Source organism: Sphaeramia orbicularis, chromosome 19 (genome assembly GCF_902148855.1).
Source record: "Sphaeramia orbicularis chromosome 19, fSphaOr1.1, whole genome shotgun sequence".
Classification (NCBI taxonomy): Eukaryota; Metazoa; Chordata; class Actinopteri; order Kurtiformes; family Apogonidae; genus Sphaeramia; species Sphaeramia orbicularis.
This window is the reverse complement of record NC_043975.1, coordinates 31904512-31917444: the sequence shown is the minus strand read 5'-3', so window position 1 is coordinate 31917444 and position 12933 is coordinate 31904512. Positions and strand designations below refer to the sequence as shown.

The 12933-nt window shown below is 36.4% G+C and overlaps 1 protein-coding gene across 1 annotated transcript in view; it reads right to left on the bottom strand.

The window, feature by feature from the left end:
• lrp2b (low density lipoprotein receptor-related protein 2b) overlaps positions 1-12933 on the bottom strand; it is a 68125-nt gene that overhangs the window by 53246 nt on the left and 1946 nt on the right. Inside the window, 15 exon segments of the mRNA XM_030163024.1 lie at positions 89-214; positions 1125-1317; positions 1439-1648; positions 1762-1902; positions 2101-2303; positions 3410-3616; positions 3896-4119; positions 5197-5366; positions 5712-5840; positions 6877-6993; positions 7512-7655; positions 8010-8126; positions 8342-8458; positions 11082-11192; positions 11291-11407. Coding sequence (XP_030018884.1) covers positions 89-214; positions 1125-1317; positions 1439-1648; positions 1762-1902; positions 2101-2303; positions 3410-3616; positions 3896-4119; positions 5197-5366; positions 5712-5840; positions 6877-6993; positions 7512-7655; positions 8010-8126; positions 8342-8458; positions 11082-11192; positions 11291-11407 — 2326 coding nt within the window.

Below are 12933 nucleotides of genomic sequence, written 5' to 3'. Positions count from 1 at the left end.
TACAAAAGAATACTGCATTCAACAAATACTATTTAAATCAGCTGGGAATAGATAAGACAATAGCCCTGAGGACCATCATGATGCTTACACATAGTCAACAGCGAGTCCATATGGATATCCCAGAGTTGTGTTCACTAAATGAACAGTATTGCTGCCATCAGTGAAGCCTCTAAATATGACTGCTGGCCGGTACCAGTCAGACCAAAACAGGTAGCTGTGGATAAACATGAGAACTTTTTTTTATTTCTTTGATTATATATACAACACTTCAGGTCAGCTAAACCAAAGAAAAATGATGAACTATATGTGTGCCATTGTAATCAGAGTGCAAAACATTCTTATTCCAGGGTGCTTGCTCTTTATCTAAATAAAAATTCCAGACTTTTTCAAAACTGCTTTTTTTTCCCAAGACCTTGACTTTATGTACTATAATACTTTTATATGTAAAGCACATTGGGTGCCTTGAAAAGTGCTACAGAAATCTAATCTATTATTATTATTATTATTATTATTATTATTATTATTATTATTATACTTGTGTGCCTACTTTTTTGGTTGAGATTATACTAGCTGTGTGTAGTAGAAATGTTCATTTTAATAAATGTATGAATGAATGAATGCATAATTCGCAGTAAATTATGTTTTACTAATAGGAATGTTTTCCAAACATATGAAAATCACAACCATGCATGGATATCACATAAACAAGTTTCACCAGAATCATTCCACTACCGACCGGTTAGTGAAATCATATAAAGTTTTTTAGATGCTTTCCTCCTGTATTTCTTATCTTACAAGATTATGTGCCTTTGAGCATACTCATATTCACTATGAGAGAGACTTTTTCCCAACGTAATTCTTCTTTCAAAAAAAATTCCAGACTTTTCAAGGTCTGGAAAACAGCGTTTCAAAATTCCATTCTTTTTAAGACTTTCAAGATCTGCACAAGCACCCTGTTATCCAGATACATTTGAAAGACAAAAACTTTTTTTTCAGGCCTAAACTCAGCTATCGAGGCCAATAAACACTAGCAATATGTCTTATTCTGTGCAGTTAGGAGATTCTGTAACTTTGAAGTATTTGGATACATCAGAATTGACTTGATTTTTGATTTTAGGACTCACCCAGCACTAGGATGCACTGCAATTCCCTTGGGGTACCTCAAACCAGTTGCAATGTCTCGCCTGGATTTATCTGTGACTCTAAAGGCCACCACTGATCTGTATGTGCTTGTAGTCCAAAATAAAACTTTGGATGTCCAGTCGTAAGCCATGGCGTCTACTGTTCCCACTCTGTAGCCTGTCAAAATCTGCTGAACTGAAAATGCATAAGGAACACTGTTTTGTGAATGTCCAACAATGATCAATTCAAACTCAAACTATTTAATTCACAGGAGTCATTCAGTGCACTTGTATAACACAAATGAAAGTTAATTCACCTGTGCCGTTCAGACTTGACTTATAGATGAGGCCTCTGGACCTGTCGTTGTAGAAAATGGCCTCCTCATTGCCATCATACTCTACAGCAGAGCCAGAGAAAGAAGTCCCAAGTCCTGTGAGGGGGAGGGTGAGGTCCTCCTGGAGGGACAAGTTTAGAGGGATTCCACGCACTGCCAGAGATGTGGCCATCAACAAAAAATCCTTCACCTCTGTTAAAAGAACACATGGCAATGGTCACTTGCAGTTAGACATACTATTTAACAATAAAAATTAAACTAACTCTAAACATTGGGTCATTTTCCAGTCCATTAGGGAAACTCACTGAAGCAGCTCCGATGGTCAGGTTGCAGGTCGTAGCCATGGCGACACTTGCAGCGAAAGCCCAGGCCGTCATTGTCAGTGCGGTGACTCAAGACACAAATGTGTTGGCAGCCTCCGTTGTGTCTCCCACAAGGGTTTAAAACTGTCAGACAAGACCAAATGTGTTCAGTTCATCGCAATGTTCTCGTTGCAGAGTTTAGGAATGTTTACACTGTTAAAACAGTTAAAAGGGTGAATGAGCTCCATGTCCTTCCCAGAGAAGTACAATAACAGTGAATGAGAAAATAAAACGTTATTCTAGGGCTATTTAAGGTGTATTTAAAGTCATGTTCCTTCTTACCAAGAGGTTGTAGAACAGTGTGTGAGACTACAACATGGCCTGGTCTCTTTGCAGTGCGATACAGGAGTGCTGGATTGCTGCCATTAAATCGATTGGCTCTCACTAAACCCATCTTAGACCAATCAGTGAAAAACACATGGTTCTCAAATACAGCCATTCCAAAAGGATGTGGGGCTTGAGTTCCACCGTTGAGCACTGTTTTCCTGAGGAAAGACATACCTTAATCTTGCCATCAAGCACAACACAATATACTGTAGGTGCATCAGTAAAACCTAGTTACTTTCCAAGGAAGTGCACATAACGACTGGGTTACTAAGATTTAGATTTGTTGTATGATTGTCAAAAACACATTTAAAACTAGAAGCACTCGGAGAGCGCAGACCTCCGCCAAGGCTGATCAGTGGCCCCCCCCGTGGGCCTGCCCACCCCCGATCACCACCAAAATTTAATCATTTCTTCCTTATCCCATTTCCAACAAACCCTGAAAATTTCATCCAAATCTGTCCATAACTTTTTGAGTTATGTTGCACACTAACGGACAGACAAACAAACAAACAAAAAACAAACAAACAGACAAACAAACCCTGGCAAAAACATAACCTCCTTGGCGGAGGTAACAATATCGAGTAATACCTGAAATTCTAATACATTTTTACGCTCATTTTGTAAATAAACAGTAATAAACAGCCTCAAGACTTTGATCACGTATTATCACATTATTTTCTGTACTTTTAGCAGATTTTGATTAGATATTTTACTTTTTGGGGAGCTGTGAAAAGACCACTACAATTGTCAATCCTCCAAGAACTAAAAGCATAAATGGATTTTTCCACTACTTCACTTACTTAGTAAATATGATAAAAAAAAAAACAGATGTTGCTGTTTTTATGTGACTATTTAGACCAGTGGTTCCCAACCTTTTTTGGCTCGTGACCCCATTTTAACATCACAAATTGCTGGCGACCCAAGACATTCAAAACGGAGACTTTTTTGCTAAAATTTAATTGTTTTAGATCATGTAATAGTTTGCTATGCATGTTGCAAATAAATGTTAATTTTAGATGACACTTAGGCTATATAATGTATATTATTATGGACGGAGGCAGAAAAGCCAGGTGTAGATTACTGCACAAAGTCAGAATTTTATTTTCCTTGGTCAGGATATGTACAGTCAGTCCAGTTTGGAATTACAAGGCTGCAATGAACTACCGAATGAATTACCAAACAATTAAGGAATTTTGAATCAATAAATACATATTGGCCACAATGAACATTTGAAAGATATACAGTACCACAGTGCAGCATTTACCTGTCCAGGCCACTGTAGGTCACAGTCTCCACTGTGTCGAAGTGACTGTCAGACCAGTAGACCCTCCGGGTGACAATGTCAAGGGTAATTCCTGTCGGAGTACCTAACCGGCTTCTCACCAGCTCCACACGGTTGCTGCCATCCATGAAGGCACGTTCCAGCTTCACATGCTCACCACTAAGGCCCATATCTGTGAAGAACATATAACTACAAACAAGAAAAATATGGTCTTCAATGGAAGAAGGTACATAATGTAGAGAAACCTTGTTCAATTCTAATGTAATTTTGTTTTCATTGTAAAGCAAAAGTAATACAATGAATAATGTAACAACTTAAAACCTAAACTGACATACATTCCATTACAATCTTCCATAGCTGTGTCATATCTCACTAAAATAAAACTTTTAGCGATCTGAAGCCCATTCAACAACGGCTGACCAAATTTGTGATGACCAAATGAAGGCACCATTGGGTCTCTATACTCACCCAATTGTAGGGTCAAGGGCCAGGCCATGAGGAGTCTGCAGGTTTTCAGCCACCAGTGTGATCCTATTCCCTCCATCGAAGTCACACATGTCAATCCGCTCTACCATAGCCTCTAAGACGTAGAGTTTGAAGTTGACCCAGTCTACGGCGAGGTTCTGGACATTGTGGACTGCAGAAGTTAGAACCTCCTTGATCTCACCTCCATTATAGTTGATAGAATAGACCTGGAAACAAAGTCATTGTTTGCGTGTCATCTCCAATACATGGTATCCCAGGTTCCCTTTCCTTTTTTAATTTGCACATTACCCTTGTGCATCCCTATAATATGTTAGCCTTTGGGGATCATCAAGCCAAAAATGTACAAGTACAAAAAAACGGTGTAAAATCATCATATATCAATATTTTTCCACTTTTTTCTACAGAAATCTCTTAAACTACTTAAACCCCTTCCCCTCTGCTTAAAATTACCAACAGTTCAATCATTTTCAGAATTTTGACCCTTTAAATGCCAGTTTGAATACATGATGTCGCTATTGATCTTTATGGAAAAACACAAAATTGAGAGAATTAGATGTTTTTATACAATAAATAGTGGGGAGCTGGGTCACTGCAAGTGATTAGAGTCTTGGATATGTCAAAAGTGGCAACAATATTGATTTCATTGCATTACTAATTTTTTAATGAGATTAAAAATTATGGTTTCAATGTAAGTCAATGAGGCATTTTTTGCCATGAGGGTCCTGCACTGCACAAAAACTTCTAGTGCAATCAAATCAGGGTTATAGCTAATCTCTGACACATCCAGGACTCTGGTATAAAGCAATGCCACATCCCTCCACCATGTGTCATACAGAAAAAAATCATACATATTTTGTGTTGTTTTTTTAAATACAACAAGTGGCATAATGTACCTGAAATGGCATTTAAAGGGTAAAATCCTGAAATTTATTGAATATTTGGTAGTTTAAGATAAGAAAATAAGAAGTGGTTTAAGATATATGACTAAAAAAGAAGAATAAATATTGTTATAGGCTATGATGATTTATATAGCAATTTTTTGTGTGTACATTTTTTCCTTGAGGGTCGCCAGAGGGTGCAAGAAATGTCTGTACAGCAAATGATATCAGATTAAAAAATATGTTGAAAAAATAACATTTTTGCAGAGATTTGTGCCATAAGTTGTAACACAGCCATAATGATCAACAAACGAACAAAAATGTACAGAAATGGCCTGAAGGGTTTCTAAGGGTTAGTAAAACTGTGATGTTCAGTGGGAGACCATCACAGAGAACGGCTCAGACCTTTTTGGTGTAGGTGTCACTCCAGAAGACTTTCTCACTACGCCAGTGATAGGCCACGCCTACAGCGTAACCTTTGCCCTGGGACAGCACCAGAGTCCTGACGAAGCGGCCGTGTATATCCGCCATCATCACATCACCCCCGTTGGTGAAAATCAGCTGTGGCATTCCAGCTGGAGAGAAGTAAACACTTAAAACTGTTGCAACTGTATTTTATATGAATGATCATTTTTCAGCAAACCCTTGCATCTCCATGGAAAAAAAAGCACATTAAAATCATACTGTCAGTCTTTTGTAAAATGTTACTAAAAGATTTAACAAAAAAAAAATTCAATTACAATTTAATTTCTAAAGCCCAATATGACAAATCACAGCTTCACCTTCACCAGGGCTTTACACTCCAAAATACAACACCCTCTGTCCTCATATCAAAGACCCCAAACATATTAATTTTATCCAAATGTTAAGTACAGTTCCACATGCTACAGGAACTACAAGTGTTACTATGACTACATTACCTGATATATTGGCTTTGCAGACATGACCCTGCTCCAGGAAGTATCCATTAGCACAGCTACAGTGGTGTGTCCCAGGACGGTCTTCACACAGCTGGTCACAGATCCCCCAGATCTTACAGTCATCATAGTCTAGGCAAGAAAACATCACATTTACATAGTCTCCATACTGGTGATTTATAAGAATCAAGTACTCAGGATTCCAGCTTGATACTCATAAAAAAAAACAAAAAAAAACATCTTTAACCTTAAAAGACCTAAAGAGCCACTAGTGACCAAAAGTATCTACTGATATGAAATATTAAATAACTTTTCAACCACTAATCCTATCAATACAAATTTGAATGAGTGTTTCATGGTTAAATAAAGGTTGAATAAATAACACTGTTTCATCAAAAAATAAACTATTCCACATCCATTTATTCATCTAAATACTGTTCCATTGGACAGAGTGAACATTAAACGTGTTTCCTGCAAAATTGTGTATTAGCTGAGAAATCCCTTTTGCTGAAATATTCCAAAATACAAACTATTTTTCATGAACAATGTCATAAACAGTGCTATTTTTGTGGCAGTTTCAAAATGAATTTTTCAAAGTATTCAACCTTTTTTAAGTGATTTGTCACAGTTTATTATAGTATTATTTGTATTTTATTGTTTACGATGAAAATCAGGTGTTTTCCTATATGTAATTTCATTATGTAGATATTCATAGAAGCTCAAATTAAAGTTGAGGGTTATTATATCAAAAACAGAGAAAACTGAAGAAAAAGCTACAAAGATGTCAATAACTGAATGTAAAAACAAGTGTCTCCATCCACTGTTATTTATCAAACTACATGGGTTTTACAGGTGAATCAGTGTTGTAGATGTTCACTACAGAGCCTCTGAACATCCACATCATGGTCATATCTGATGATCATGAAACTGCATTTTACCTCAATTATTTACACGTATTGATAGGATTAGTAGATCAACACTTATTAAACATTCTAAATCAGTGGGTGATTTTAGTTGCTAGTGGATATTTGGGTCTTTGACAATTAATAAAAAAAAATCTGTTGCATTTGTTTAGGAATTATGTTGGTTATGCACACAGATAAACATGAGTGACAGCAGTATTTTACCCTTGTCACTTAGGGTGCAGGTTTATACATACAGTACCTACCTACACAGGAGCGGCTGTCATTGGCAACGATAAAACCATCAGGACAGTAGCAGGTGCCTCCTTGGGGAGACAGGTGGCATCCATATTCACAGCTCAAGGCAGAGCATCGGTCATGGCCTTTTGTGAACAATCACAAAAATCAATATCAACTTTTTTATTTATTTTTTTTTCACATGGGATTTACTGCATACATTATATTTTTTGCATACAGTCTATGGAACAGGCAGGTGTATCAGTGACTAGCATTACAGCCTTCAGCACTTAGGAAGTAATTAGCAGGAAAATTACAAAAGAAAAGTTAATCTTAAACCAGGTATGTGTGAAGTGTTTGATAAGGAAGTTGTCAGAATAAATAAAACAGCTGACTTCTGAAAAAGGTTTTATGAGTACAAAGCCTGGGGCCGTTTCATCAAAATTTACAGCCCTATTAAAGTGCTACGGTGTGCTCGACATGTGACCAGATCACATTGACTTAGATAATCAAACTCATTTCACAAATATATTCTTTTCGGACATTTTCAACTGCATTGAAGACAGATGGACACACACAATGTCTCTATTGCACTGCTTCACTGTTTCTACATAAAAAGACAAATAAAAAACTTATGTGAAAATGTTTCATATGTGTGACTTACTGCAGGTTTGCTGGGCTGTGGAGTTGGTCTCATCTGTTCCTCCAGGACAGTCTGGTTTGCCATCACACACTTTATCCATGTGTATACAAACCGGTGATCCTGGACATCCCCACTCTCCAGGGTAACAGTCTCGAGAATCACTATCTAAAATCAGAGAATTATTATGAGTATACATAGATTATTCAGGTTTTTGAGAGAGGATTTTTCATGTTGTCAAAGCTACTTATTTATGTGAACACATCAAAAAATGTTAACTAAAGAGACACAAATTTTTCTAAATGTTGTAGTCATATCCCTTTCTCTCAAGCTAACCCCAAAATATACAGATTTTAGACTAATTGTAGTATTTATTGGAGGTTTTATGTGACATGTATCCAAAATGCGAGCTAATTTTAATTCAGTTTCATAGTTGTAGTTTCACATCCTCTCAAATTACATCCATATGCTCTAAATTTCTGGTTAATAATATGTGACAACTTATATAGGCCGTTATCTCACCACATCCTCTCTCATCGCTGTAATCCCCACAGTCATTGAAGTGGTCACACACCCAGCGCTGAGGAATACACCGACCACTGGTGCAAGTGAACTCACTGCCGCTACAGCTTTGGTACACTAAAGATTAGATTAGATTAACAAAAAATTATAGACAGCCCCTCAGTGTATTTCATTTCAAGCTATTATGTGACCTTATTATTAAGAGGAGAGAAATTTGCTTCATGTTTAGATTACAGGATGCACTAGAAACATGGTTGTGAAACACTGACTTATCTTTGAAAAGACATAATTCCATAGTCCTTTAAAAAATATTTCTGTAGTGTCATTCTTACCACAGCCTTGTTCATCACTATTGTCCCCACAATCATCCCAGTGGTCACACACAAAGGATTGTGGGATACAGTAACCGTTTGTACACTGGTACTGATGGATTGGACAGTGTTGAGTGGCTGAAATAAAGCACAGTGACACCATTTACCTTAGACCCATTTAAAATCAACAAGATCTTGTCATTTTAGGGAAACTTTAACTGACATACAAAGGCAGACAAAAATTAAATTACTTGGTAGAAAAACACAAAGAAACATAAGTGAATAAAAACACCTTTTGTTGCAAAACTACAATTATATAAGAATGCATTCAGTAGCAGGACTATGTAGACAGACAATAACAGAACTTAACCTCCTGAGACCCAGGAAGTAAAAGTTTTGGCTTTTTTACATTGAATAATTTCCTTGATTAGAAACAACATGATACAACACTTTTTCCAGATTTTTATTTATTTATTTATTTTTTTACAGAATATCCTTTCCAGTGGAGAGTGTTTTGTTTTTTGCTTTTGTTTTATAAAGTAAAGCTGTGAAACTTGCATTGCTGGGTCTCAGGAGGTTAAGCTAGCTAGAGGATATTCTTTCTGAATAATAAAACAAGAAAATTTGTTGTTTTTAAAGAAACAGATTTAGTCAGTTTGTTAACACTTAGATGAGCAATTTGGTATACAGGTGACAGGAAGTTGGGGTAAACATTATGCAAGTATTGCTAAGTCTTGCTAAGTCACTTATGTTCCTGTCTTTGTTAACATATTTTAAACTACAACTAAACTCTATAATAATGCGTGTTCATGTATAGTTGAGCTCCTCTCAGAACTGCATTCACCGGCCACTATATTAGGTACATCTGTTCAACTGCGCGTGCAGTTAACTGATACAGTGGTTGTCAACTGGTCTGACATCCGGACCCACTATCAGCCCTCAAAGACAAAAAGATAAAAGTTATACTTCTCAAATTTATTTAGTATGTTTTGAACCTGAGATAATACAGAATATCACAGTATACCAACGGAGAAGATAAGTTTAATGATTAACTAAACCGACCAGCAGGTGGTGATGCTAGCCAGGGAAATGTTCCCGCTAATGCTAAATTAGAACATTTCAGCCCAAACTAAAAAGTGCACCCTATTAGAAATTAAAAGTGTATTCAGTCACTTATTCAATAATTAAACACACTGAGGTTTTTGTCCTCAGTGTAGGTAAAACCATATCTGATATAGTAGCTGTCATACCTGAGTTTCGCCATAATTTTTAGTAGAAATCTTTGTGTTTTCTTTAATGCTGTAAATGTCTGGTGTTAATGATCATTAGAGTGCATTACCGCCACCTACTGTTGGGGAGTGTGAACGGGCGGCGCTCAGCTCCATGAAAAAAAAAAAACGCACAGCATTTGTGTCTTATATCGTCGGCTTCCTGATAAAACCTGCTAAGTGACGTTTTTGGTTGGGAATAAAAACCTGCTATCTCCCCTATTATAGCTTCAAATTTCAGTCTCCTGTGAAAGTTGTTTACATTCCATCATAAGTACCAACATTAAAGGAACAGATATTTTTTGTCATATTTCACAGTTTCCTGTTATATAAACAGTTTTTTGTTTCTCCTGTAAAATTTGCCCAAAGCCACATGGCAGGTTTTATCAGGAAGCCGACGATATTATATTTTGTCCCGACAAAGGCCTGAAAATAGGTTTGTGACTCACTTTTGGATCGCAACCCACCAGCTGAGAATCACTGGTCAAATAAATGAGTCAAATGGCAGCTTTCAGTACATTTACACGTGTAGACATAGTCAAAACCCTCTGCCAGATAGGCTGGTTTTAAAAACTACTGATCTACAAAGATCTTCACTTAAAACCATCTCTAAGGTTTACAGAGACTGGTGCGAAAACAATGATCTATCCATAGAGTGGCAGTTCTCTCTATGAAAATTCTTTGTTGATGCTAGACATCAGAGGAGAATGGTCAAACTGGTCAGAGAAAAGCAGCAGTAACTCAAATAACCACTGGTTACAACTTATGTATGAAGAAGAGCAACTCTGAATACACAACACATCGACTCTTGAAGCAGACTGGCCACTGCAGCAGCATATACACTCACCGGCCACTTTATTAGGTACACCTGGTATTAGCAAGGTGTACCCAATAAAGTGGCTGGTGAGTGTAGACAGTACTCCGTCTCTTACTTCACTAGTCTACTCTAAAGAGTATAATGGATTCAATTTGATATTATGCACTGAATTTATAATGATTAAAAATAATTATTGTTGAAATATTCATCAAACATTGGGAAAGATGGGAAAATATAAAAGGAGACTATTTGAATTAATATGTACTTTTTTATTTTTTATTTTCTGTTTGTATTAATACTGCTCGTAATCTTTCTTTTCTACTGAATGTTATACAAAGCTAGATATGTTCATACTGTCATGCTGTTCTCTCTATGGATATTAAAAAAAAAAAAAAAAACTTTTCCAATCCCTAAGAAATCACAAATGTATTAGCCTCACTGAGCCTTTTTTTGATGGAGAGTGTTTTTTTTTTTTTTTTTTTTTTAGAATGTGAACACTGAGGAAAATGTGGCAGACTGACGTGACTGGAAAATGTTGTATCTCTTATGCTTCAATAAAACTAAAATTTTAAGAAATTATAATTATTATTATTGTTGTTTATTGCAGATTGCCTTTTTTCCTGCATAACATAAAGAATATTATTGACAAAATCTGTACTCTAGTGTAGCTACTTACTGCAGTTGAATTCATCAGAGCCGTCTCTACAGTCCTGCAGCCCATTGCAATGCTGAGAGTTGTTATAACAGGCACCGTTGGCACATGTCTTCTCAGTGCAGCTTGGATAGTCTACAAGACACCAACAAGAGTTTAGCAAAAGTATCTGATTATGATTAAACTATGAATTTCCTGTGGTCAAACTTGTATTATAGATGTAGGAGTCTTACTGCAGTTGTTCTCATCTGAGTTGTCAACACAGTCTTTCACATGGTCACATCTGTATTTCTTGGGGATACACTGGCCCTCTTGACAGGTAAACTGGTCTGGGCTGCAGGTCCGCCCCCCTAAATCAAAAGCACAGAATGGATTTTAGGAAGACACCATAAACAGGGCACTTTGATGTGTTCCAAAATGTAAAATGAAATGCTAAGAGGACCAATTATCATATTAATGCAGAACAGTAGCCTCATGTAGAATTCAATCTTTCTCACTTTACTCTCACACAATTGTGTGTCATAAGCATGTATAAAGAATTAAGGAATGTTTTCTGTTTTTATGAAGGCTAATTGTTTAAACTGTGCTCTTTTTCATTGACGGATTGAAGCTTTAAACTTTGTACTGAGAAGAGGTGATGATCTAGTGACTTTATAGACTATATAGAAGAGGAACACGTCGTATAAACATAGTAAACGTAGTAAAAATACCACTGGGATTCATAGATTCAACAAAGTCCATCAGTCAAAGTCTTCCAAAAGAAAATGGCCCTTATCATTATAATACCTAACAGCACATCTTAATGAATTAAAAAAAAAATGGGAGTCACTGATTTGAATTAATTTACACTAACTTAATGAATTTTTGTTAAACTCACTTAGCTGATTTGAGTACATTTACACTTACTGGTGTTGTATGGTTAGTTCAGTTGTTTTATTTTATTTAACCCATAAAGACCCAGTGCTACTTATGTGGCAATTACATTCATTCATTCATTTTCTGAACCCGCTTTATCCTCACTAGGGTCACGGGGGTCGCATGGGGCCTATCCCAGCTACATAGGGGCAAAGGCGGGGTACACCCTGGACAAGTCGCCAGTTCATCGCAGGGCTGAACATATATATGTGTGTGTGTGTGTGGCAATTACAAAAAAAAAAAAAAACACTTAAGAAATATTAAATAGAAAGAAAAATTCATTTTTGTATGTGGCAATTACAAAAATGAATTTTTCTTTCTATTTAATATTTCTTAAGTGTTTTATGATCATTTGTTATAATATAATCCTTTGCATTTTGCATTTTTTTTAAGTAAAAATCTGGTAAATTCCTCTAATTCACTGATCAAACAGAGAAAACTGAAGAAAAAGTGACTTTTTCCTCAAGATCTATCATTAATTGAACATAAACCCAGTGTCTCCATTCCCTGTCATTGATTGAACTCCATGGGTTTTAGTGGTGAATCAATGTTGTAGAAGATGACGGTGTTTCCACATTCACTACGAAGCCACTGAACGTCCAAATGGGTCATATCTGATGATCATGAAAGATGACAAACTGTATTTTACACCAATTATTTACATGTATTGATAGGATTAGTGGATCAACAGGTATTACACATTTTAGATCAGTAGATGGTTTTGGTCAATGGTGGATGTTTGGGTCTTTATGGGTTAAACTGAGACATGCATAAAAATTATTTAATATGTGAACCCTATGCAGTATTTATATGACACAAAATATATTAATAGTTCCATCAGTGAGATTCCTTTTGTCGGTTTATTATCTGCACCTGTGTGGTGGTCTCAGGGGTCGGGTCATGAAAGACGTCAGGGTGTAGTTACATTTAATGAACATCAGTAAAATCATCTACATGCTCT